Source organism: Rhinoderma darwinii, chromosome 12 (assembly GCF_050947455.1).
Source record: "Rhinoderma darwinii isolate aRhiDar2 chromosome 12, aRhiDar2.hap1, whole genome shotgun sequence".
Classification (NCBI taxonomy): Eukaryota; Metazoa; Chordata; class Amphibia; order Anura; family Rhinodermatidae; genus Rhinoderma; species Rhinoderma darwinii.
Genome location: NC_134698.1, coordinates 60,571,035 through 60,598,805, shown reverse-complemented (window position 1 = coordinate 60,598,805; position 27,771 = coordinate 60,571,035). Strand labels below are relative to the sequence as shown.

At 42.2% G+C, this 27,771-nt stretch overlaps 1 protein-coding gene across 2 annotated transcripts in view; it reads left to right on the top strand.

The window, feature by feature from the left end:
• Positions 1-27,575, top strand: part of CDAN1 (codanin 1) — a 72,283-nt gene extending 44,708 nt beyond the window's left edge. Inside the window, exons 18-28 of one of the 2 annotated variants that reach the window (XM_075844716.1) lie at positions 8,197-8,330; positions 9,199-9,302; positions 17,349-17,498; positions 18,160-18,223; positions 20,122-20,200; positions 20,283-20,437; positions 21,018-21,125; positions 24,939-25,002; positions 25,086-25,288; positions 25,613-25,708; positions 25,915-27,575. In XM_075844716.1, coding sequence (XP_075700831.1) covers positions 8,197-8,330; positions 9,199-9,302; positions 17,349-17,498; positions 18,160-18,223; positions 20,122-20,200; positions 20,283-20,437; positions 21,018-21,125; positions 24,939-25,002; positions 25,086-25,288; positions 25,613-25,708; positions 25,915-25,956 — 1,199 coding nt within the window. In that variant the 3' untranslated portion in view covers positions 25,957-27,575. Of the gene's footprint in view, positions 1-8,196; positions 8,331-9,198; positions 9,303-17,348; positions 17,499-18,159; positions 18,224-20,121; positions 20,201-20,282; positions 20,438-21,017; positions 21,126-24,938; positions 25,003-25,085; positions 25,289-25,609; positions 25,709-25,914 lie in introns of both variants that reach the window. The other variant, XM_075844715.1, reaches the window with a different exon arrangement.
• Positions 27,576-27,771: the final 196 nt, after the last annotated feature.

The following is a 27,771-nucleotide window of genomic DNA, read 5'->3' as shown; positions in this document are numbered from 1 at the left end:
TGTACGATGAGGTGGCATCACTACTGGCCAACACTCCTCTCTTAAGGGCTGCTCTTTCACCAGCATTTAGAGTCGCTAGCGGCGTATCTGTTGAAGCCGCAGTTTTTAGTTTGTGGTTTTGTCTGAGCGGGTCATTCAGACCATGCGGAAGGTCAGGTCTCCGTAATTTGCACTGATATACCACTAGACTTGGAAGTCTTGCTTTCAATGGTGCAAGACAAGAGGGTTTCATAATTTGGACTTGTCCCTATATACGGATTCTTTCCTTCCTACAAGGAGGTCTAGATCTCGCACTCCGTTCCGTTAGGTGACAGGTCTCTGCTTTGTCAATCTTTTTTTTATCGCCCACTAGTCTCTAACTAGGATAGCAGTACATTTTTACAGGGTGTGGCTCATTCAGTTCCCCCATACAGACATCTCACTCTTTCATGGGACCTGAACGTAGTTTTTGACACTTTGCAGCCTGTTCCTTTTCGGTAGATATCTCTTCGTCTTTTCTCCTGAAAGATGGTTTTCCTTGTGGTGCATACCTCTATCCAGAGGGTCTTAGATCTGGCAGCCCTGTCACGTAAGTCTCCCTTCCTGATCCTCATCCAGTATACATAGGGCTAAAGAAAAGAGAAAATAACAGCGCTACATAGGGTGAGTACGTTCAGAAAACGTTATTTATAACAGTTGTAATGGAGGCTTACCTTATTGTGTCGTGCTAATATGTAGGCACAGCACTATATTTCAGCTGATGGAGTCTCCTGTCCCCCGAGAAGCATTGTCTGTCTATTTTAAGACTGAATTTGTAGTGAGGATCGCGCCGTACAAGTGCCATTTTTTCCCAATCCGGACCAGGAACCCTGTGTGGATTTATTTTGTTTCTTACAAACTGATCCTACACCAGGACAGGGCAGTGCTGAAGCCGGCCCCATACTTTCTACCAAAGGTGGGCTCCTTTTTTCACCTTAAAGGGGATGTCCAGTTTCAGCAAATGAATGTTATTTTTTGTATAATTAAGGCCCTGTTCACATCTGCGCCATAGCGTTCCATTGTTCTGCTCCGTCAGTGGAGCAGAACAAGGGAATGACAGACGCAGTGGTTCCGTTGTAACACAGAATTTTCATTTTTTGCTTCCAGTGGATAAAATTCTGTCCATGGTCACATGATGTGGACACAGGTGCCGAAATTGTTAGAAGACCCAGCTCTGATACATATACTGTAACTATAACGAGCTGTGCACCTGTGTCCATCACATAACTATGGACAGAATTTTGTCCACTGGAAGTAAACAATGAATGTTTCTACTGAATAAAAACTAGCCGAGATCTTGAAAATCGTGCGAAATTAATACAGAAAGAATATTGGAAACTTGTGTGTTTTTTAATTATACAAAAAATAACATTAATTTGATTAAACCGGACTACCCATTTGTAGTCTCCTTGTTCTGTCCATCTTCATCTAGGGAGCGCTGTCTCCACAATCTGCACATGGTTTGGGCTTTACTCTTTCTTTCTTCCTAGTTCCGCCATACGGAAGGTGTTTTTCCAAAACGTCTGCGACCTCTAGAACTACCAGCGCCCGTTAGATCCAGTTGGCTACTAGTGAGTCATGAAATGAAGATACGGATAGTTCTCCAGAATCCGATAAAGTTTAAAAACAAAAAGTTTATTTCAACATCTTAAAAAAATGGAGTGCACATCCAAGAAAAGCTCTGCTTATGCGTTTCAAATCTAGCTGTGGTTCTCAGTCATAGCATTAAGTCGTATTGGTGAGGCGTACCGGGTAAAGGGTAGAACAACCCTGTTCCAAGTTAAGACAACTGGCAGCAGTATGTCTCACTCTACTAGAGTAGTTGGCTTTTCTGGGCTGTGCGCCATCGACCTTCGACTCTTCTGGTGTGCAAGGCGGCCACCTGCTCTTCTCTTTACACTTTCACCAAGTTCTACAGGCTGCACACATCAGTTTAGTCGGAAGCTTGTCTTGCTCGCAAGGTTTTGGAGGCGGCTGTAGATCCGTTGGCATCACTTTTTCATTTGAAAGTTGATTCCTCCCCACTACTTTAGGCTGTCCAAGGTGTCTGTCTCCTGACACGAGCAATAAAAAGTGATTACATGTATATACACTTTTTGTACTCGTTATACATTTTTATATTTTAAATAGCATTACTGCTATATTTATTATACATATAAATGTGAAGTTCTTAGCGCTCAGTTTGATCAAATTGTTGGAGCCCGTCTGCGACAAGGTGTCCTCATACAGGGGTCCCTGCACTGAGCATCATTATATAAAATGCAACTTACCTCTTTTGGAACTAATCCCACGAAATTTGCTCTGGGTAGGTAGGAGTCTGTTTTATTCTGCTCTAATTAACCCCTTCCCTCTTTAGCCACTTTTGACCTTCCTGACAGAGCCTCATTTTTCAAATCTGACATGTGTCACTTTATGTGGTAATAACTCCGGAATGCTTTCACCTATCCAAGCGATTCTGAGATTGTTTTCTCGTGACACATTGGACTTTATGTTACTGGCAAAATTTGCTCGATATGTTCAGTATTTAATTGTGAAAAACACCAAAATTTAGCGAAAAATTGCAAAAATTAGCATTTTTCTCAATTTAAATGTATCTGCTTGTAAGACAGGCAGTTATAATACACAAAATTGTTGCTAATTAACATCCCCCATATGTCTACTTTAGATTGGCATCGTTTTTTGAACATCCTTTTATTTTTCTATGACCTCACAAGGCTTAGAACTTTAGCAGCAATTTCTCACATTTTCAAGAAAATTTCAAAAGGCTATTTTTACAGGGGCCAGTTCAGTTGTGAAGTGGTTTTGAGGGCCTTATATATTAGAAACCCCAAAAAAGTCACCCCATTTTAAAAACTTCACCCCTCAAAGTATTCAAAACAGCATTTAGAAAATGTCTTAACCCTTTAAACATTTCACAGGAATTAAAGCAAAGTAGAGGTGAAATTTACAAATTTCATATTTTTCTGCAGAAATACATTTTTAATACAATTTTTTTTATAACACAGAAGGTTTTACCAGAGAAATGCAACTCAATATTTGTTGCCCAGTTTTTGCAGTTTTAGGAAATATCCCACATGTGGCCGTAGCGTGCTACTGGACTGAAACACCGGCCTCAGAAGCAAAGGAGCACCTAGTGGATTTTGGGGCCTTATTTTTGTTAGAATATATTTTAGGCACCATGTCAGGTTTGAAGGGCTCTTGCGGTGCCAAAACAGTCAAAATCCCCCAAAAGTGACCCCATCTGGGAAACTAGACACCTCAAGGAAATTATCTAGGGGTGTAGTGAGCATTTTCACCGCACAGGTTTTTTACAGAAATTATTGGAAGTAGGCCGTGAAAATTAAAATCAACATTTCTTCAAAGAAAATGTAGGTTTAGCGATTTTTTTTCTCATTTCCACAAGGACTAAAGGAGAAAAAGCACCGCAAAATTTGTAAAGCAATTTCTCCCGAGTAAAACAATACCTCACATGTGGTAATAAACGGTTGTTTGGAGACACGGCGTGGCTGAGAAGGGAAAGAGCGCCATTTGGCTTTTGGAGTTCACATTTAGCAGGAATGGTTTGCGGAGGCCATGTCACATTTACAAAGCCCCTGAGGGGACAAAACAGTGAAAACCCCAAACAAGTGACCCCATTTTGGAAACTATACCCCTTGAGGAAATTATCTAGGGGTATAGTGAGCATTTTGACCCCACAGGTTTTTTGCAGAAATTTTTGCAAGTAGGCTGTGAAAATGAAAATCTACATTTTTTCAAATAAAATGTAGGTTTAGCTAATTTTTTTTCATTTCCACAAGGACTAAAGGAGAAAAATCACCATAAAATTTGTAAAGAAATTTCTCCCGAGTAAAACAATACCCCACATGTGGTAATAAACGGCTGTTTGGACACACGGCGAGGCTGAGAAGGGAAAGAGCGCCATTTGGCTTTTGGAACTCAAATTTAGCAGGAATGGTTTGCGGAGGCCATGTTACATTTACAAAGCCCCTGAGGGGACAAAACAGTGGAAACCCCCCACAAGTGACCCCATTTTGGAAACAACACCCATTGAGGAAATTATCTAGGGGTATAGTGAGCGATTTGACACCACAGTTTTTTTGCAGAAATTATTGGAAGTAGGCCCTGAAAATAATAATCTACATTTTTTCAAAGAAAATGTAGGTTTAGCTAATTTTTTCTCATTTCCAGAAGGACTAAAGGAGAAAAAGCACCACAAAATTTGTAAAGCAATTTCTCCCGAGTAAAACAATACCCCACATGTGGTAATAAACGGCTGTTTGGACACACGGCAGGGCTTAGAAGGGAAAGAGCACTATTTGACTTTTTGAGATCACATTTAGCAGGAATGATTTGCGGAGGCCAGGTCACATTTGCAAAGCCCCTGAGGGGACAAAACAATGAAAACGCCCAAAAAGGGACTCCATTTAGGAAACTACACCTCTTGAAGAATGCATCTAGGGGTGTAGTGAGCATTTTGACCCCACAGATGTTTCATAGAATTTATTAGAATTAGGCAGTGAAAATAAAAACAGTCCTTTTTCTTCAATAAGACGTAGCTTTAGCGCAAATTTTTTCATTTTCTCAACAAATAAAGGAAAAAAAGAACCCAACATTTGTAAAGCTATTTCTCCCGAGTACGGCAATACCCCATATGTGGTCATAAACTGCTGTTTGGGCAAACGGCAGGGCTCAGAAGGGAAGGACCGCCATTTGGAGTGCAGATGTTGCTGGATTGGTTTCTGGGCACCTGTGGGCCCAAAACAGTGGAAACCCCCCAGAAGTGACCCCATTTTGTAAACTACACCCCTCAATGCATTTACCAAGGGGTGTAGTAAGCATTTTAACCCTGCAGGTGTTTTGTAGAAATTAGTGTGCGCTCAATGTTGCAGAGTGAAAATGGGATTTTTTTCCATAGATATGCCAATATGTGGTGCCCGGCTTGTGCCACCATAACAAGACAGCTCTCTAATTATTATGCGGTGTTTCCCGGTTTTAGAAACACCCTACATGTGGCCCTAATCTTTTGTCTGGACATATGACAGGGCTCAGAAGTGAAGAGTACCATGCGGAGTGGAGGCCTAATTTGGCGATTTACAAAGTATTGGTTCACAACTGCAGAGGCTCAGATGTGAAATAATAAAAAGAAACCCCTGATAAGTGACCCCATTATGGAACTGCACCCCTCAAGGCATTTATTAAGGGGTGTAGTGAGCATTTTCACCCCACAGGTCTTTTCCATAAATGAATGCGCTGCGGATGGTGCAAATTAAAAATTTATATTTTTCCCTAGATATGCCATTCAGTGGCAAATATGTCATGCCCAGCTTATGACGCTGGAGACACACACCACAAAAATTGTTAAAAGGGTTCTCACGGGTATGACGGTGCCATATATGTTGAAGGAAACTGCTGTTTGGGCACGCTGTAGGGTTCAGGGCCGAGGGAGCACCATTTGGCTTTTGGAGAGCGGATTTTGCTTGGTACTATATTTGTTTGAGTATTGCTGGTGTTTTATAATGTGGGGGTACATGTAAGCGGGGCGGAGTATATAAGGGGCATAGTCAGGTGGTATAAAAAAATAAAAATAATCCATAGATGTGTGTTACGCTGTGAAGCAATCCTTTCTGCACAGGCCGGTGTCGCACTGATAAATGGTGTCATTTCTTATCCCCCTTTTGGTCCACACTCCGCGCCTTTGTAGTTTGGGGAATTTTGCTGGGAAAGTATTATCCTGGTATAATACGGGCACCGTCGCTTCCATCGGATATGATTGGGCCCTCCCTTCCTGGTTCCCTAATTTTAGGTCCTTGATAAATCGCCTCTTGAAACAGAAGAAATGTTCTCCTCGGGCACAACTGCATATTTTTTTATTTCCTGACTTATTGGAGCCATAACTAATTTTATTTTTCATAGACGTAGCGGTATGAGGGCTGGTTTGTTGCGGGACGAGCTGTAGTTATTATTGGTACCATTTTGGGGTACATGTGACTTTTTGATCACCTTTTATGCTATTTTTTGGGATGCCAGGTAAACCAAAAAACGCAATTCTGGCACAGCTTTTTTTGGTTTTTTTTTATACAGAGTTCACCACGCATTATAAACTACATGTTACCTTTATTCTGCGGGTCAGTACGATTCCGGCGATACCTCATTTATAGAACTTTTTTATGTTTTACAACTTTTTGCACAATAAAATTACTTTTGTAAAAAGAATGTATTTTTTCTGTCGCCAAGTTGTGAGAACCATAATGTTTTAATTTTTTTGTCGACGGAGTTGTATGAGGGCTTGTTTTTTGCGGGACGAGCTATAGTTTTTATAGGTACCATTTTTGGATACGTGCGACTTTTTGATCACTTTTTATTGTAATATTTGTAGGGCAAAGTGACTAAAAAACAGAAACTCTGGTAACGTTTTTTACGGGTTTTTTTTACGCTGTTCACCGCGTGCAATAAATAATATAATATTTTGATACCTCCGGTCGTTACGGTCGTGGCAATACCAAATACATATGGTTTATTATTATTTTTCAATAATAAAGGACTTGATAAGAGTAAAAGGGGGATTGTGTGTTATTTGATTACTTGAAACTTTTATTGTTTTCAAACTTTTATTTTTTGCACTTTTTTTTACACTTTTTTATACTTTTTTTACACTTTTTCTCAAGTCCCACTAGGGGACTTGAAGGTCCAACGGTCAGATTTTTTTTTTTCTAATACATTGCACTACCTATGTAGTGCAATGTATTAGATCTGTCAGTCATTCACTGACAGCAAGCCGTTTAGGCTTCGCCTCCCGGCGGGGCCTAAATCGGCTTCCGTAATGGCAGAGCAGGAGACCATTGAGTCTCCTGTTGCCATAACAGCAGTCACCAGTCCCGATTGCCTGTCAGGGCTGGCGATCTGCTTGTAACCGCTACGATGCAGCAATCGCTTTCGATTGCTGCATCGAAGGGGTTAATGGCAGGGATCGGAGCTAGCTCCGGTTCCTGCCGTTACAGGTGGATGTCAGCTGTACAGTACAGCTGACTTCCACCGCTGATGACGCCGGATCAGCTCCTGACCCGGCGCCATCTTGCCGGCAGCTACGGAAGCCGATCAGGCTCCGCCGCCGGGCGGATCTTGACCGGCTTCGGTGCTAGGCAGACCGGGAGGCCAGTATTAGGCCTCCGGTTGCCATTGCAGCCACCGGAACCCCGGCAATTTCATTACTGGGGTTCCGATGAGCTGCAAACACCTTAAGTGCAGCGATCGCGTTTGAGCGCTGCACTTAAGGGGTTAATGGCGGGGATCGAAGCTAATTTCGGTCCCCGCCGTTACAGTCGGATGTCAGCTGTAAGATACAGCTGAGATCCGGTGATGATGGGACCGGCTCAGCTTCTGAGCCGGTGCCAAACGTTTGACGTACATGTACGGCAAGATGCGGGAAGTCAGTACTTTCCATGACGTACATGTACGTCAAATGTCGGGAAGGGGTTAAAACCATTCTTGGACAGGAGTGAGGAGAGCACAACCTTTGTTGTTTATTTTTTGTTGAAGGTAGCCAGGTTTTGGTTTTATAGTTCCCTTGTCTCTGGTTCGAGTTCTTTACCTTTTTCTGCTACTGCTTGAGTACATACTAGTTTAGCTCCGTGTCTGCAGGAGGGGTATAACCTGTGTAGGAGAAGCCCTTTTTGATGCTTAGTGCCAGCAGCATATACCCAAGGTCTCTGTGTCCCCCAATGAACTCATCAATAAAGAGATTTTACGGTGAATCCTCCAAAAAAATCCCCTTTTCAACTTTGACATTTCAATAAAAGGTGGAATTTCACTTTAAAATACCTAATTCTGCTGATTCGACACAGATTTTTTTGCTGCGTTTTCGCAGTGTTTTTCGCTTGCGGCCATTGAAGCAAATGGAGGGACAGTGTACAAGAAAAAGCTCGGATTTCAATGGAAGGTCAGGAGTGAAACCGCAGCAAGAAAGGACATGCCGGGTTTTTTCCCTGTGAGCTGCTAAAAAAAACTCCTCTGCCGTGCATTGAAATCAATGGGGGGCTAATTCGGAAGTTTTTTAATGCTGATTTCAATGCGGTTTCAGTTTTAAAAAAGGCGCCAAAAAATTAATTGTGAACTGGGCCTAATGATCTTTCTGCTGTAAAAGTTACATTTACTGAACGGTTGTAATGAATGTTTCTGCAGGAGAACTGAAGAAGTTGCTCGTCTCTTTTGTGGCTGGCTGTGGAGCAAGGAATGGGGGTTTTATAAGAAAGATCACTCCCACTTCCGCAGAGCCCCTGATACCAAAACCAACTTTATCACAAAAAAAACTGCAGGTAAAATTTTGTCTTATATTTTATTATAAAAATAATTCCCCACAATTATCTGAGCAGACAATCTTCTTAACCAAATGGTATTAGTTGATAGATAACACCACAAGATTCTACTCGCAGTATTAATTTATCATGCCAACTTTCAAATAAGGTCATGTTTTAAATAACTAAACTCACAAAAGTTTTGATATGTCACAGGGTGATAGATCAGAAGTTTTGATCGGTGGGGATCTGGGTGCTGAGACTCCCACAGGTGCTGAAATGAAGGTGCAGAAGCGTTGAGCTGACCACAAACAACAAGCCCTTATAAAAATAATTTATGGCTCTCTGAATTTGGCAATTTAAATTTTTATTTTTTTTCCTACGAAAAATTATTGTGCAACAGTAGTAAAATGTTAACGTGTCATTTTTACAGCACAGCAGACACCAGAAAAATCAAACCCAAAAAACAGAGAAAATTATGGAATTTTATTTTCATCCCATCACTGTGAAAAATAATAAATACAAATTTTCAATACATTATATAGACCATAAACTGGTGCCATCAAAAAATAAGACGACTGGAGATTTTTAATAAGAGTCAATTTAAAAAAAACCTTTATACAACTAAAACATACAATTAAAAATAAATTAAAAAAATAATAATAAATATATGTGTATGTGTGTGTGTGTGTGTGTGTGTGTGTATATGTATATATATATATATATATATATATATATATATATATATATATAAAAACCGAGGTGTACATAGCCTTTAAGGGGTTACAGTTCATACTTGTAAATCAACGGGATTAAGCTGTGAATAATATGTAAGCCACTGATCAGATGACTTTTTCATATTTTATTTTTTTATTGCGCTTTTATACAGGCAGAACTGGAACAAGCCTTCTTCCATAACCAGCCTCCGTCTCTACGCAGATCTGTTGAGTTTGTGGCTGAACGCATTGGATCCAATTGTGTTAAACATATCAAGTAAGCGTTTGTACTCAAATAAGCAAATGTTTAACTCCAAGATTGCTTTAAAGTGAGTGGCCACCCATGAACACATTTTTTTTTCCCATTGAAATGGATTACAAATTCTGTGTTGATTTCTTAATATATCTTTTTTTTTTTTAACTCGTTTTATTAAAAGTAACTGTCAGAGTCAAACCATCACATACATCAGGGTAACATTATACACTCAATAGTACATATGTCAGAAGATTCAATATAAACAAAGGGAATACTCGCAGGTATCCATGATATTAACCCATGGTTCGCAGACCACATATACATAATACAGGATGATCAAGTCAATCTAACCCGACTTTTATTACAGTACATCATGAAAATAGGAATACGCCCCCATTTCAATATTCTGCCATAACGCCCCAATCATCTCGTACGTCATATATAGAAGCACCTGGACGTGTCCTCCTCCCAATTCTTTTACCTGCTCTCACCCCCAGCTTGTGCCAGAGCGGCTGATAGCCCTTGCACTGTACAGTGAGTGAGATTCGATGAGCACCAACCTTCCCAGATCAGATCAAATTTAGCCGGTTTCCCCCGGTGTTTTATACACTATTTTCTCAAATGGAAGCATGTCATTGACCAATTTACGCCATTGCGCTACTGTCGGAGCCCTATCCGCCATCCATCTCATGGCCACCGCCTTCCTTGCCATAAATAGTGTTTCTGTGAGAAAAATCCTCTCATATATCGACCATTGCTCCTCATTTAGCAGTCCCAGTAAACACACCTCCGGCCTGCAAGGTATCGTCCTCCCCATCACTGCCGTTAATAATGCAACCACCTCCTCCCAAAAGCTAAGAATCCAATGACAACCCCACATTAGGTGTATAAAGTCTGCCCGCATCTCTCCACACCTATGACATTGTGAGGATGCCATTCTTCCCATACGATGTAGCTTTACGGGCGTTAAATAACATTGGTGGATGATGAACAGTTGCACTAGTTTATTATTTGCAGCTGGGGAAACCAGCAAATGGGAGCCCTGTGCCTCCCTCCATTCCTCCGCTGTGAGTTGTGGAATTAATGCACGCCACCTATCCTCAGCCCCCAGGGGCTCCATTCGCATTTTAGCCTCCATTAGAAAAGAATAAATTTGGGAAACTACACCTCTTGTAAACGGCTTGTTCAACCTCACCACCAAATCACAACTAGAGTACGTCACGGAGTTCAATGGGAATTGTGCTAATAGAGCATGATGGAGTTGTATACAATATAATTCATCCCCTGGCGGTATATTGAATGCTGCCCGAATCTCACTCACAGTCATGACCGACCCTTCTTCCGTTAGCAATTGTGACAGAGCGGCTACCTCTCTAGAGGCCCAGTAACGTTTCCCCACCATCCGGTGCAGATGGGAAAAGCTCGGGTTATCCCACAGCAGGTTCTCCGCCACCACCCCCACACACCCCAGTAGATCTTTAGCCTGTTGCTAGACTCGTCTGGCCAACTTATGTAAGGGTAACGGGGAGCGGTGTCGGAAATCATGCGGCTCCAGTATCGGCCATAAGGTTTTTAAGCCCAGTACCCGGGCTAGATGATTCTCAGCATTAGTCTTTAGGGGGGGGGAGACCCAAGAGATCAAGTACCTGAGCTGACCCGCCAAGTAAAACATAGTAGAAAAACATCCGGTAAAGCAGCCCCAGCCTCATCTTTAGGTCTTTGTAGAATCGATAGCTTGAGTTTAGCTCTCCCCCCCCCCCCCCCCCCCCAAACAAACGGCGCGAACAACGAGTTTATTAGTCTAAAGAACCTTTTAGGCACCAGCACATCCATATGCTCCAACACGTACAAGAACTTCGGCAACACTATCATCTTTAATAGATTGACGCGTCCTGCCACTGACAAAGGCAGGCCTTTCCACACCTGTATTTTGTCCCTTAGATACGTGGCCAAGGGTGCTACATTTAACCCATACGATCTAGAGCTATCCCTGGCAATATTAATCCCCAGGTACTTGAACTCTGGTCTTACTGGCAGTCCGCACAATTGATTAATTAGTAACCCTGAGTATTTTCCAAAAACGTTAATGAGGGAAATGGCCCTAGGAAGGGTGGCATTGGGGTTCGCCATAAACAACGCCATATCGTCCGCATATAACCCTATCCGGTCCTCTCTATCCCCTATTCTAATTCCCATATATGCAGGATCCCTCCTGATGTTAAAGGAACAGTGTCACCAAAATATTTTTTTTCATGTCAGTTTTATGTTAGTGTTTTATTAAAAACGTTTTTATTATTTGTGTGTTTGTGTGTTACTTTTTTCTATTTTTGTCACTTTTTCTTCCCTATGGGGGCTGCCATTTTTTTTTCCATTTCTGTATGTGTCGATTAACGACACATACAGACATGGAATACGGCAGCCACAGTCCCATAGGGACTGCGAACGGGGCCCGCCCCATCCACTTCTGTGTACGCCGTCTGTGTGGGAACGGCGCATGCGCTGCTCCCACACAGTCCAATTTGAAATGCGCGCCGTCCGGCGCCATTTTCCTGTGGACCGGAAGTCGCGGCCGGACAGTAAGATTACTACTTCCGGTCGCGGCTTCCGGACTTGTGCACTTGGACCAGCGGCAGCAGACGGAGCGGACGGGCCGGAGGGAGCCGCGGCGGCAGGAGCAGGTAAGAGATTTCTATGTATGTTCGTGTTTGTGTGTGTTTACTACTGTATGTAAACCTACTACACTGTGTGTTAGCTCAAAAAATGGCGACACACAGTGTAGGAGGTTAGACCGTTCAATCCCCTCGTTTATCCCGGCACTAGCCAGGATAAAGGAGGGGGGGATTCTCAGAGCTCACTAGAGCGAGTGCTTTTTTCCCAATTTTGCAGCAAAAAGCAATGTGGTTGCTTTACCACATGCAATGCTGCAATTTTGGGAATAGCTCCATCTAGTGACCAGCACTGGGAAATATTATAAATTAGAATCTAATTTATAATATTTCCTGACTCGTGAAAAAAATAAAAAAAATTTGAACAATGTTTAATCACTTATACACTAACTGTTTAACTAAAAAAAATAAATACATGTTTTGCTGGCAACACATTCCCTTTAAGAGCCAGTGGTTCAATGGCCAATGCGAAGAGTAGTGGCGAAAGTGGGCACTCGTGCCCCTATGGAGGCCAAAGGAAGGGGACAGGGCCCCATTCACCAACACCTGCGCTCGTGGAGATTTATACAACAAGGATACCCAATTAATAAATCTTTCCCCAAACCCAAATCTTCGCAGCACTGCCAGCAGATAGGGCCATTCTACCGAGTCAAATGCCTTTGCCGCGTCCAGAGATGCCACCGCCCAGTCCTGCTGCTCCTCCCATCCAATCTGCGTCACCACCTGTACCCGCCTAATATTCTCTGAGGTGGACTTGCCGGGTATAAAGCCGCACTGGTCTGAATGGATGATCTCCTTTATCACTCCGCATAGCCTATTAGCTAACATCTTAGTCAAGATTTTGTAATCCACTGTCAGCAGCGAGATCGGTCTATATGAACCACATTCATCTGGTTTTTTGTCTGGCTTCAGCAACACAATTATGGTGGCGTCACACATGGATTCCGGAAGAGCAGAACTCTGATAGCTATGTTCAAACATGGCCAGCAATTGGGGGGCCAGCAGCTCCCCATACTGTATATATACCTCCAGGGAATACCATCCGGCCCTGAAGCCTTCCCCTTAGCCAATGAAGCCATTCCCTCCAAGATCTCATCTACCGTAAATGGAGCCTCAAGCAATGCCACCCCCTCCGCTGTCAATGTAGGAAACGATATTCCATCCAAGTACCTCTCCATCTCGTCCATCCCGTAATCAACTTTTGAGGCATACAGCTGATCATAAAACTGTGTAAATTGCTCGAGAACCTCTCCCGGGGAGGTGCAGATCCTATCTCCAGGCCCCGCTATGCCCATTACCGGGGGGGATCTAGAACTGTTCCGCACCATATGTGCCAGAATTTTACCCGATTGATTGCCCAATTCAAAATGAGATTGTTTGCTAAAGAATAAACTACGCGACATCTTATCCCTCAAGACCTGTAGATACTGTCTACCCAAATCCAGCCATGCATTCCGGTTAGCTGGTGTGGGATCCTGAACAAATGCCCCTTCCGCCTGTGAACATTGATATGCTAGGTCCTCCTCCTGCAGGGCGGAAGCTCGTTTTACATAGGATATGGAGGATCGGAGACACCCCCTCAAATAGGCCTTGAGGGTATCCCACACCAGTGACCGATTTTCCATCTGAACATGCGCTTCTATAAATATTGATAACTGTTCCGGTATGCGATCGTTTTGTTGGATGAGCTGAAGCCAAAACGGGTGTATTTTACCCATCCCCCTTCTGCCTACCTGTGGCCTTTTTAATGTCAATAAGATCGGGCTATGATCCGAGATCCCCCTCGGTAAATGATCCACAGAATCCACCTCCTGGAAAACCGCAGGTGATCCAAATATATAATCAATTCTGGACAGCGCATTGTATTGCGGGGTGTGACATGTGAACTCTCTGATCCCTTCATGTGTCACCCTCCACAAGTCTATCCATCCCATTTCCTTTACCAGCAGGCTCAACTGAGTGGGGCTACCAGGACCTCTACTCCCATTCCCCTGCAGTCTATCTATACCTGGGTCCATGACCAAGTTGAAATCCCCCATCATGATCACTCGAGCCCCCGGATGTGCTGATACAAATCGGACAGCTTCCTGGATTATTGCCAGTGAGGCTGGTGGAGGATTATACACCCCCAAGATCACATATGGGCAGTCATCTAGGACCGCATGTAAAAAAAATTTACCACCCCTCCGGGTCCATATTGGATTGTAGCAATTTCCAACGGAGCTCTACGTGCACTAAGATGGCCACCCCTCTGGAGTACGAGGTGTGTGAGGCATGTCCCACCCACTGTACCCAGGGCTTATTCAGACTCGACACAGTATCCGGTGTCATGTGAGTTTCCTGTAGACACGTTAAATGTGGACGCTGTCCCCGCACAGTAGCGAATATCATATGCCTCTTTTCAGGAGACCCCATTCCCCGGACATTCCAGGACATTAACCGTAATCCAGCCATTTCATACTGTTAACACATATTGGAGCACCATTGCCCAGGAGCCTACCCCCCAACCCCTGAGTGACAATTGTCCCAATCCCATATACAGTACCCTCCATGACTCGTTGGTGTGCAAAATCAATGCCGATTTCTGCGATAATGTGAGCTGACTCAATATCCTTCATAACAACCTCAAAAACAAACATTGCTCAACAGGAGCAAACCTTTGTAGCCTATACTCTAGGGGGTAGTTTCTACGGCTAGCGTATTTCTGCCGCAAATACACTATCTGTATAGGTATAGCATTTCTCCCAGCCAGCATCCCCAGGTATTATAACGACATTTTAATACCTGACGCATATTATCGGTCCCCCATCCCTCCTATTTAGAACATATAAGGATGAGACTATGAGGATTAAACTGCCCAGCTTATAACATGGACCTCAGGCCCCCCATAACATGTTGCAGATAATATGTTACATCATCACATCATTATCTTATAAGGATACTTTCAACTTGAACTTCTGTAATATAAGCAATATGGGGTATCCATGAGTTCCATATGTCGGAAACAACTTCCCATCCTGCACAGCCACAGCACTCATCGTCGGGGAGATTGCCTATGCTTTCTCGTAAGCCATTCTTCCGCCTCAGTTGGATCCGTAAAGAATATGGCTCTATCTCCATCCACAACCCGCAATCTAGCCGGATATGCCATCGAATAAGGAATCTGCAGGTCCCGGAGTCGGCGCTTGATAGGGACATAAGACGCCCTCTGTCTCTGCAAATCAGGAGAAAAATCCGGATATATGGGCACAGAAGCATTTTCAAATCGGATCCCTCCGGCCTTCCGAGCTTCCAGCAGAACAGTGTCCCGATCTTTGCAGTTCAACATCCGAGCAAGCAGAGGTCTTGGGGGAGCACCCGGAGGTGGTAATCGTGCTGGGACCCTGTGCGCCCTTTCTACCGCATACGCCAGCGAGAATGATGCAGCTGGGAAGGTCTCCTTCAGCCATTTCTCCACAAATTCTCCCGATCTCTGCCCCTCTGCGGCAACCCCACAATGCGGAGATTATTGCGGCGCGATCTATTTTCCAAATCGTCGGCTTTCTGGCGCCACAGATCAACTTTACGGTGCAGATCTTGAATAGCCGCAGGCATATTAGCAGTAAGATCTTCTAAGGCCGAAATCCTGCCCTCCGTCTCCGTGACTCTCTCCCGCACATTCTGCAGGTCCTGCCTCAATAGGCCCACGTCCACTCTCACCTCATCTATCTTAGCCGTGAGTGTCGTGCGTGTCTCAAGGATGGCTGTCAGCAGCTTATCCGATGCCTCCTGCAGCGTGATTCCCGCATCCTGTTCCGAGGAGACAGGGGTGGATGTCCCTGCCACTGCCGCGGCCTGCACAGCAGAGCTCCCGCCGACGCCATCTTGGATCACCACGCGGGCATATGATTTCAGCTTTTCCGCCGCGTCCATCGCTTTAGGCGGACTCATCTTTTTCTTGGAAGATGTCCTTCCCTTCCGACGCAGCTGGTAAGGAATTTTGGCAGATTTCACGTACAGTACCGTCAGGAGGATATAATACAGGATGCTGGCCCGGAGCTATCGCCACACACGTCCCCTCACATCAGTAGCTGGCCACGCCCCCCTCTTAATTTATCTTTATAGCAGTTGAAGCTGTTTTTCTGATACAGAGCTTCAAATCCCCAGCATACACATGAATTGAAAGCATAACATGTTATCTGCTGCCTCCACTAAGGGGATCTTATTGTTATACATTGAACTTGGTAATAGCACAGTATGCAATAAGCTCCCATGCCCCCTCTAGTGGCAGCTACTGGTATCCAGTATGTTATCTTTGAAATCGGGAATTTTGAACTGTGTATCAGAAAAACAAAGCTCCGTCCGCTGTAAACCTATATTAATAAAATTAATCAGCGCAGAATTTTTTTATCTAAAAGTAAATATCCACCTTTCATCAACCTGTTGTGTTAAGGAACATATTACTCCACATAATTCTTCACAACGGTTGATATCAGGTGTTTATTGTCCTTTTGTTCATTTCTAAATATAATTGTAACTAAAATGTTCAGGGACCGGTTTTCCCGACCGTTTTTTTTTCCACTCGCATTAGTCATTGTCTTTAAGGGGGCTCACAATTTAATACTCTTATCGTCCACACACGTTATGTACACCTTTTCAGGAAACCAATTAACCTAAGCTTTTGCGATGTGGTAATGCAAACAAGATAAGAATACAGATGTTCCCTCAAGTTCCATTATTAATTGGTTCCGGGGCGACGATTGTAAGTTGAAAATATTGTAAGTTGAGACTATAACGCCATGGAAAACTACGAATTGGTTCCAAAGCCCCAAAATATCAACCACCAATAAGAAAAAATGATGATTTAGTAGATAACGAATACAGATAAAGCAAATTCTCCCATATAAAAGTCAGAAATACTGTAGCTGCTGGAGGCTGTAAATCACTTTCTACGATGAGGACAGGAGCCTGTACAGTACACAGTGTACCAGAAATATAACATGAAGCAGCCCCCACCTGGTGTCCAAAGGAACAACTCATCCTGGCGCAGTACAGGACATGCAATACTGTACAGAGGCGCTACTAGACAGCCAATTAGGGCATGCACTGCATTACAACAGGATCTCCCAGCCAATCACACGCACCCGAGATCCAGACCTTTTGTGGCATTTTAAGTTGAATGTGGTTTCAAGTAACAATGGCCCAGGAAAGACCTGAAAATATTGTAACCTGAGGCCATTGTAAATTGAGGGACCATTATACAGATGGTCCCCTGGCTGCATTCAAACACATGGTCCCAGTGCTGATAACCACTGAGCCAGTCTAATACGCAGCATTTGATTTCTTTGATACCTTGTTTATGTGTCAGTGGCATTACTGTATAAAATACAACCTTCATTATGTTTCCGTCTCTTAATTTAAGGGCGACTCTGGTGGCAGATCTTGTGAAACGAGCAGAGGCGATGGTGAAGGATAAAGTGACAGAGGACAGTACAGAAAATGGCAATCTGCTGGACAGTGTGTGCGCCCTGCTCTGCGAGGATGGACGACAGGCTCTTCAGAGAGGCCAAGAGTAAGCAGATAACATACACCGATAGTGTTTCTTCTATTTTATGTTAGCCCGTTTATACTGGTATACTTAGCTATATGTTTTTATTATTTAGATTAATGCAACGCCCCTCTCTCTTCCCCAGGCTGTACTATATAGTTTTACCTATACTATTCTATGACTTTATTGTATTCTTGTCTGTATATCTAGTTTTGTGCGGCAGGTTTTGCCATCTTGTTGAATTATATATAGTATAATTATATTGCCTTTTAGAAAGTCTCACATATTCTAGTAGAAATGATACAGTGCATGTTTCCATTACCTTTTCGCTCCACTCTCATAAATCTTTCTTTTGTAGATTTCCATTAGATATATTATTTATGCAGGCTCCGCATTTAATGAAAAATCATAACATCTGTATCGGGGGTGGTCAAATTCCAGGAGCCTGGTTGCCAATTTAATTTGCGGACACTCGATTCTGTGGTCAGGCAAAATAATCTGTCAGATATTTCAGGATGTAGCCATAATATTTTATTAATGCTCATATTTTGGCTTGCTACTTGTTGGGTCCTATTGTCCCTCTGTGTGCTTATTACACTGTATGCTGCTTTGTATGTAGTTAACTAAATTACCAAAAGTCTATGTTGTTCAATGACACAGTTATATATTCACTCATTCTTTGTAGATACTGCAAGAAGAAAGCTCCAGAGGCAATCCGAGCGCTGTTACCTGAGGAGACGTCTACATGTGTGGGTTAATTTATGTTTTGTTTTTTTTAAAGGGGTTATCCTATCAGGATATGGCTTCGTTCTCATCTGCGTTAGGACTCTGTCCATGGGTTCCATCTTAGCTTTCCGTCAGGGGTACCCATGAACGGAACCCTAACGGAAACCATAGGTTTCCGTTTGCATGACCATTGATTTCAATGGTGACGGATCCAGTGCAAATGGTTTCCGTTTGTCTCCCTTGTGCAAGGGTTTCATCGACTGCGCTATTCATTCTGTCAAAACGACTGATAGCTGGCTGGCACAACGGAGACAAACGGAAACCATTTGCACTGGGTCTGTCACCATTGAAGTCAATGGTGATACAAACGGAAACCATGGTGATGCAAACTATGGTTTTTCAGTCTGGGTTCCGTTCATTGGTTCCCCTGACAGAAATCTCCAACAGAACCCATGAACAGAGTCCCAACGCAGATGTGTACCAAGCCTAAGCTCTGTCTATATGCCCCGTTAGGGCACAAGGACATCATAGAGGATAGTCATTTATTTGAATAGCTGGTATGTAGTGCTACATTTCAGCAAGTCGCGTATTTACATTTAAAAATCCTTGCCATACAGAAAGATAGTGACATTTTTGCAAGCAATTATAATTAATTCATTTCCTTGCTTTGTTCCCTCTGCCTTTCTGTTCAAATTTTGACCAGTAATATCATAATTTGCTCACTTTTTAGTTTAAAGGGAATGTGTCGCTAGAATTTGTTATTTTTTTTTGTTAAACAGTTAGTGTATACATGATTAGACATTGTTATAATTTTTTTTGTTTTTTCACAAGTCGGGAAATATTATAAATTAGATTCTAATTTATAACATTTCCCAGTGCTGGTCACTAGAGGGAGCAATTCCCAAAATTGCAGCATTGGCATGTGGTAAAGCAACCACATTGCTTTATGCTGCAAATTTGGTGTAAACACACACGCTCTAGTGAGATCACAGAATCCCCCCTCCCTTATCCTGGCTAGTGCCAGGAGAAAGGAGGGGATTGAATGTTCAAGCCTCCTACACTGTGTGCCGCCATTTTTTGAGCGAATACACAGTGTAGTAGGCTTAGATACAGTGGTAATCACACAGTAAAACACGAACAAACACAGACATAACTTACCTGCTCCTGCCGCCGCCGCTCCCTCCGGTCCGTCCACTCTGTCTGCTCCCTCGGCTCCTAGTGCTTGCATCAGAACACATGTCCGGAAGCCGCGACCGGAAGTAGTCATCTTACTGTCCGGCCGCGGCTTCCGGTCCACAAGAAAATGGCGCCGGATGTCGCTCGGCCAAAGACCTTCAATTTGGACTGTGTGGGAGCGGCGCATGCGCCGTTCCCACACAGACGGCGTACACCATAGTGAATGGAACGGTCCCCGTTCGCATTCCCTATGGGGCTGTGTATGCCGTATTCCATCTCTGTATGTGTCGTTAATCGACACATACAGAGATGGAAAAAAAAATGGCAGCCCCCATAGACAAGAAAAAGTTTGAAAAAAAAAAAAGTCAAACACAAATAAATAAACATTTTTTTTAATAAAACACTAAAAACAAATTTATCTAAAACATTTTTTTCCCACGACACCCGTCCTTTATATTCACCCTTTGATAATGCAAGGTTTTAGAAATTACTTTTCTCTTACTAATGTAGTTATGCAGGCGTATAAATTTGCAAATGTGCTTTATTTATTACATAGTACGGTTGAAAAAAGACGCATGTCCATCAAGTTCAACCGAGGGATGGGAAAAAGGGAAGGGATGAAATCCCTTAGATGTATTGGAGCAAAGAAAAAATGGTTGCAAATGTGGCCATATCCTTTAATAAAATATTTGTTTCTCCTAAAATAAGATCTTAATTGCAATCATTCCTGCTCTTCATGCACTAGGTTCTACGTAGCGCTGAAGAAATTGCTGTGTCCTTGGCAATAGAGAAGGCCTGCACGTGGCTGCATACAAACATCTCAGGTAGCTTGACAAGATATATACTAGATAAAAATGTGTCCGAATGAGACTTGTAAAGAGTCTTGTAACGTTCTGTCAATTACAGCATTAATTAGGAGGGAAGTGAAGGCCACGTTCAATCACATGGTGAAGTCCCAGAGTGTGATCTCCTCCGTGGAAGGTACAGATGTGAAGAAAGGCTGCCGGGAAGGCTGTGGGCACAGAGTAGCACTTCCTTCCAGTCTTGTTACAGAAATAAAGGTAGGTGTGAGGTTTTATTTTTGATGATCTACCTGCGCCTGTCATAAAGAACTGCCACAAGATATCTATAACGTGCAAAACGACAGGGCGCTATGTGCGTTCTGTATACAATAATCGAAATTGAAGTTCAGAGATACTGTGGATTGCATCTTCTAAGCAGCTAAAATGATCAGCTGGGTGCAGCGCGAGTGAAGCCTTGTCACATTACATGCAGATTTGCTATAAGCCTCAGAAAGGGCTTCATTCATTGAACTGGATGGCAGTAGTGCCTTGTCCCAAGAACTCCCCTTGTACAGTAGCGCACACACCAGCCGAACACTACACAGACGTCTTCTAGATGTTCATTTTTATAATGTGCCTGCCTTGTGACAGAGGAGAATGTTCAGGGGCAATGAATTGGGCCTTATTAGCATAGAACTAGTATTCAAAGGCTGAGAGGATTTACATAAATCATTAGAGAAGCTAATAAACAATAAATCCCTACGTTGTTGTATAGTGAAAAAACACAAATACTCTGGTGCTATGTATGAAAGCTGGCCATGAAATTGGATTAAATCTGGAATTCCATTTTTTTCACTAGGAAATCATGTGTATTGCGCTTGGGCCACGTGATGATAAAGAGGGAGTAGAAATTGCACAACTCAAAAGTTTTATCAATCGTCTATCAGAAACTCTGAATTGCAGGAAGGTAATTTGTTTTACTTTTTTGTTTGGTGTCATTCTTTTCAGGTTAACGGGGGTTTCTTTGTCACTACATGTAATTTATTTATTTTTTGAAACTCGTTTTATTAAGAACTGTTGCAGTAACGAGTATTAAAACAGTCACACATCTCTGATTGTAAAATATATCACATTGGATCAAGGAAATGTACATACAGCAAGTCAAGTAATGAAAACATACAGAACATTCCAGGAATATAATATGCCAGAAACAATGGCGCTTAGACTGGTTTACTTTGACGTATGTAAGACTATTATAATAAAAGGACAAAAAACAAAACAAAACAGCCTAGGATCTGTGTCACCCACGAGCATCTAATAAATCAGGCACAGCAAATTCAAGGAGATACATAATAAAAATTTGGGTCACCTATATTACTATCTCACAGTATCTGGTGAACCAGCGGCGGGGTTGACTGTCAGAGGGGAGTTGTTCCAAATATCCCAAACTTTAGAAAACTTAGTACTACAACCACGATTCAGAAATACAACCTTCTCGAAAGGTATTACAGAATTTACCAATCCCTTCCAATGACCAATGGATGGAAGTCGATCATTCATCCAATGCTGTGCTATAGTTTTTCATGCTAGAAACAGAGTCTCTCTCAAAAAAAATTCTAGTGTGATGATTCCATGTCTCCCCATCCAGTATACCAAACAAACACATCTTCGGACATAAAGGGACACCTACATGTGATAAGGACGATAACAGGGATACTATGTCATTCCAAAAGTCCACTACATGTAATTGTTAGGTAACTTCTATCTAAATAACTGAAGAACACATTAATGGTTATTTGTAAATGAAACTAATAGTCCTTTCACTGCCAAGAATGAACGTAAAACATCATAACTTTAAACGATTGTTAGAATTTAAGGGCTTAGATCTTGGTATCGCAGCTTTCAAATGATACCAGGATCAAAGCTCTAGGTGCAGTATTTGGGGCGCAGGATCAAAAGTTTTTCTGAGTGACTGCAGGAAGAAAGATCTCAACTTGTCACTGTCACCTCTCCTGTGCAGCCGCCAGTGAACGCAAGGGGTGAAACTTCTCTCCCCTTCTTACCAAATAGAGAGGATTTTTTTTCTTATCTGTCACGTTTAGGGGCTTTTTTTTTGTTCTTCTACTCAAATGATTTGAAAATTAACCAATCTAATCTGTGACAAGTGTATACAGGGATTTGGAGCAGAGATTGTTGGTCTCTTCAGTTTGGGTGTTTTTGTGAAGATCTCTGCATGCTCAGAGACTATGAAATGACCCTGATAGCTGGCGGGCAATAGACATTCAAAAGAGGACAAATGTGCAGGAGCACACAATACACCCGGATTTTCCAGCTATCAATAAATGTGTGAAAGTAAAGTAAAATGTAACTTTTATTTGTATAACTAAAAAGGATAACTATTAGGACATACAACACATATGTTTAAAAGTAGACCAATGTAGGCTTACAAAGAGAGTTACATAGAGGAGCGTGACCGCAGTAAATAGAGTAAGTGCAAATGTGCACTGATACGGCGGCAGTGGAGCGCTGTGCCGATGACCGTTCACTGAACGATTCCCAATATGATTGCTAGCCTAACGGAGATTAAAAACACAGAAGCCCAGCCCAGGGGCTTACTCTATTTACTGCGGTCACGCTCCTCTACTTACCACTCTTTGCTAGCCTACATTGGTCTACTTTTAAACATATGTGTTGTATGTCCTAATTGTTATCCTTTTTACTTATACAAATAAAAGTTACATTTTACTTTAATTTCACACATTTATTGATCGCTGGAAAATTCGGGTGTTTTGTCTGCTCCTGCACATTTGTCCTCTTTTGGATCTCTGCAGGCTGACCTGGGCATAAGTGGCATCTATGAAATCCGCACATATTGATCTTTTATTTTTTGGGAGGTTTTCTACATGGGTCAGACTAATTTGATGTAACTTTTTTTTTTAAATAAAGCATTTTGATTTAAAATGCAAAATTGCATGAAGGCAACCATGAATATAAAGTGTAATGGCATTTTCACAATGTGCCAGATACAGATGTCTACTGTCAGAAAATATATCAGTATTTTATCATTCCGGTTTTATGTCAAAAGTGTGAAAATTGTAATCCCTGGCAGTGAGTTACACAGTAATACCATATTGTTCTATTTATTGTGCATAAGGTACATTTATCACATTATGGCTTTACTTCTAGGCTAGTGATAGGTTATATATGTTACACTACCTGATTCAAGCAGTCTGTCATTTATGTGTGAATGTGCTGTCATTTTTGAAAAAGTGTTTATTTGCTTCAGAGTGCCGTGAGGCAAGAATCTGATGTATTCCTTAGATGTGCCCCCCGCCCTCTAGCTGCTGATTGACTGTTTTTTCTGTATTACACTAATGCACAATAATGGGGAGCAAGCTGTAAATCAGTGGCTGGATAGCAAGGGGAGCTCACAGCGCGATTAGAGCGCTGCATCAATTAAACTGTAAGCTCTCCAAAACAACAGAACCCTAAAATCCGTTTGACTGTCACTACTTTATACTGGCATAAAGGGACTGACCGGTTCCCTTTAATAATAAAACCGCATAAAGTAAGCGCCTTAGCTCCCTCTATATCAGAAAAAACAAACTCTCCCCCTTATAAAGATATATTAAGAAAGTGATCAGCACAGAATGTTGGACTTAAAGAGGCTCTGTCACCAGATTTTGCAACCCCTATCTCGTATTGCAGCAGATCGGCGCTGCAAGTAACGTTTTGTTTTTTTAAAAACGAGCATTTTTGGCCAAGTTATGACCATTTTTATATTTATGCAAATGAGGCTTTCTAAAGTATAAACTGGGCGTGTTTAAAGTTATGTACAAGTGGGCGTGTATTGTGTTCGTTACATCTGGGCGTTTTTACTTCTTTTACTAGCTGGGCGTTGTGACTAGGAGTGTATGATGCTGACGAATCAGCATCATCCACTTCTCTTCGTTAACACCCAGCTTCTGGCAGTGCACAGACAAACAGCGTGTTCTCGAGAGATCACGCTGTGACGTCACTTCCCCAGGTCCTGCATCGTGTCGGACGAGCGAGGACACATCGGCACCAGAGGCTACATTTGATTCTGCAGCAGCATCGGCGTTTGCAGGTAAGTCGATGTAGCTACTTACCTGCACACGCTGATGCTGCTGCAGAATCAACTGTAGCCTCTGGTGCCGATGTGTCCTCGCTCGTCCGACACGATGCAGGATCTGTGAGTGACGTCACAGCGTGATCTCTCGAGAACACGCTGTGTGTCTGTGCACTGCCAGAAGCTGGGTGTTAACGAAGAGAAGTGGATGATGCTGATTCGTCAGCATCATACACTCCTAGTCACAACGCCCAGCTAGTAAAAGAAGTAAAAACGCCCAGATGTACATACACAATACACGCCCAGTTGTACATAACTTTAAACACGCCCAGTTGTACTTTAGAAAGCCTCATTTGCATAAATATAAAAATGGTCATAACTTGGCCAAAAATGCTCGTTTTAAAAAAAAAAAAAACGTTACTCTTATCTACATTGCAGCGCCGATCTGCTGCAATAGGAGATAGGGGTTGCTGGTGACAGAGCCTCTTTAAACGACATGATAATAGGTATAGATTCACGTTGAACGGATTTTATAATCTGCGTTTGCCCTGCCTTAAAATGCCTACTAATATTCTATTACACCGCAAATGAAAATAAGGGGGATCTTACGTTGAGTCTCTTTAAAGTAAAGTGTTGGACTTCCTGTGTTCTATGTATATTGGTTTATAAAATGTACGTTTCTTTTGATAGTATCTGACCACTACAACAGAGAATCATCTTGCAAAATGTACGGTGGAGCTGGCTTCTCTTTTAGGTAAGGACGGTCTAGTGTGTAGACAAATAAATAATTTGCACAAGACTTTGCTCTGAGCTGAATCTTCTTTCCCGATTTTGTAGTGTTTGATCAAGTTCCTTTGCGGAGTGTCACAACTTCAGAGGCAGATTCTGTGCAGGAGCAGAGCTGGAAGCTGGAAGAAACCAGGCGTGTTCTAATGTCCTTACTAACAGTCTGGGGGAAGGACTTCAGGGTTCCAGTACCTGTACAGCTAATGCTTAGTCACAAAAATATCCCTAACATGAAGCATGTTCAGAGTCACAAGGTGAGATCAGGTCACGTATTTGTACTATGTCATCATTTTACCATCTTCTTCCAACCGCACGCAACCAAAAAGGTTTGTCAATGCTGACGCGGTGCAGGATTGTGTAGTGGATCAGACTTTTCCCTTGTAGCGTGCTCTTGTGTCAGTTGGACATGATCTGAATCAGCTTTCGTACAATTCACTGACGGTGTGGAGTTAACATAAATGGTGCGGATTTGAAATACATATATGCAATAAAAAAATGTTACTTACATAAAACCAGAAACCCTTTTATTTCTGCCTTAATGTTTATTTTGAGTTCTGTTTTTTCCTCTTGTGAAGCAGTGGGAACTTTTCACGTTCATGCTACGACAACTGGCAGGAATGGGGCTTCTACAGCACGCGGACGTCTGCAGGCTGCCAGAATGCCAGTGGACTTCAGTAAGCATAATTTGGTATTTCTGGAAAATGTTGCGTACAGACAAATCTGTCCAAAATAAGTCCAGCACTTAAGCGGTTCAAAGTAATTGATTTTACCCAGCCCTGTTTATGACTTTAGGGCAGATGTTTTTAGCCACCTTTGTGTTACTGAACTGGAAAAATGTATAACACGAACTTGTGAATGAACTATTTTTCCTTCTCTTTAGGACTTGTTGGTGGAGCTGAATAGATTAGTACTTGGATCTTAAACCCTAAAGAAAACCAGAGGAACCAAAAGCCTCCCCATGTGCCACACCCAGTGACTGGAATGAGAATTTCCAGCTAGTGCTGGGATCGATCCTTGTATTTTCATTGCTGCTGCGATCTGTGCTACACTTTCCACCTGTGAGTAAATGAGGACAAGGAACAGTCTGAACATACATCTACTCCCTGCAGCGAACTCACAACTGACCCGAAGATGTCAGCACAACTTCATTCTGAGTTTATATTTATTAAGTGTCTTATTTTCTGGAGCGATGTGTGTATTTTTATGGAACGGTAACACTGTAAGTGACTGGAGTGGATCGGTCTGATATGTAGAGTCATTTTTGCTTTGTCACTAATCACACTGTTTTGCTTCAGTGGGTGCAGGTGACCGTTCCACTTTCAGTGCTATTTTATTTACAATTACTGACTTCAGAAACATTTGAGTTTTAAGTAAACCTTCATCAAGGTATTTTAATTACTACCACAGTAAATGGCACTTGAATTTTTAGTAATTTTTTTATTTGTATTACATCACAAATGCTAAATATAACTCACTGCATGGAAGAGAAGTGTCTAATTTTACATATCAAGTGCACTTTTTAACAGAATGCTACAAGTAAAGGGGTTGTCCAGTTTGGGGGCTGTTTTTTTTTTACCGATTTACTTATCCCCACAGTATAGGTCATTAGTATATGATTGGTGGGGGTCTGACACCCGGACCCAGCACCGATCAGCTGTTCCAGCTGCCGGAAGTTATGCAGGGGTCAGTGCCGGAAGCAGAAGGTTTGGACCACTGTATAGCGGCCATGCTACGTTTCTGCAGCTCTGCTTCCATTCACTTATTTCCTACATCAAGTGGTAGACACGTTTCAGTTTTTATTTCCTTAGGTTAAATTAAAGAAATGCATTGTTTTTGTTTCTATTCCACACCATTGTGAAGATCTCTACTTGCTGTCAGTGAATGGAAATATTCTTGTGAGCAAAACCTCTATATTGTAACAAGCTCAGGTTTTATGCTGGTCTATTCCATTCCCTTTACTGTATTCCTCCTCATTTTCAAGATCTTTATTTGCAAAATATATTAGAAAATTGCATAACAATAATTATACAATGATTAAGAGCTTAAAAGCAGCGATTCTGCCTTATAAGCCAATAATGATTGTATACAGTTGTACAAAGGGTGCCTATCTAAATTCTTGGTAACCCTCAAATGTAATTATTTTTTTTCTGGTATAACATTTAGGCCAGGATCACACACAGTTTTGATGCAGTTTTTGGCTCCTGTGTTTGGATCAAAAAACGAAGTGAACACAAAAGAAATGAGAAGCATCAGTCTTTTCTTTATACATTTCCTTCCTTTTGGATCCACTTATGGCTTTGGCTCAAAAACCTAAGCCAAAAACTGCATCGAAACTGTGTGTATGTGTGATCCTGACCTTAATGGATTTTCCCAGTTATTCCTACACTGACTGCCTAATACAACAGTTTATACACAATAGAGCTGTGTGACGATAGATTTTATTTTCAGATAATGAAGATGATGCCTAACTTTTTGCTTGCTCTGCATTGATGTTAATGTTGAGATCTTGGTAAAGGTAAAGCTATAAAGAGATGTCAATTGCCCACAAACATGTTGGCAGAATCGAGACATGTAAGGCCTTATTTACACAAGCGCTGCGCATCTCGGACATGAAAAACTGCAGTTTTTCATGTCCGAGGTGCATCCGTGCTCAGCGCTGCGGGACGCGATGTCACTCATCCCCCATAGTTGAGTCTATGGAGGGATGTGTGATGCGTGAAAAGATAGGACATGTCCT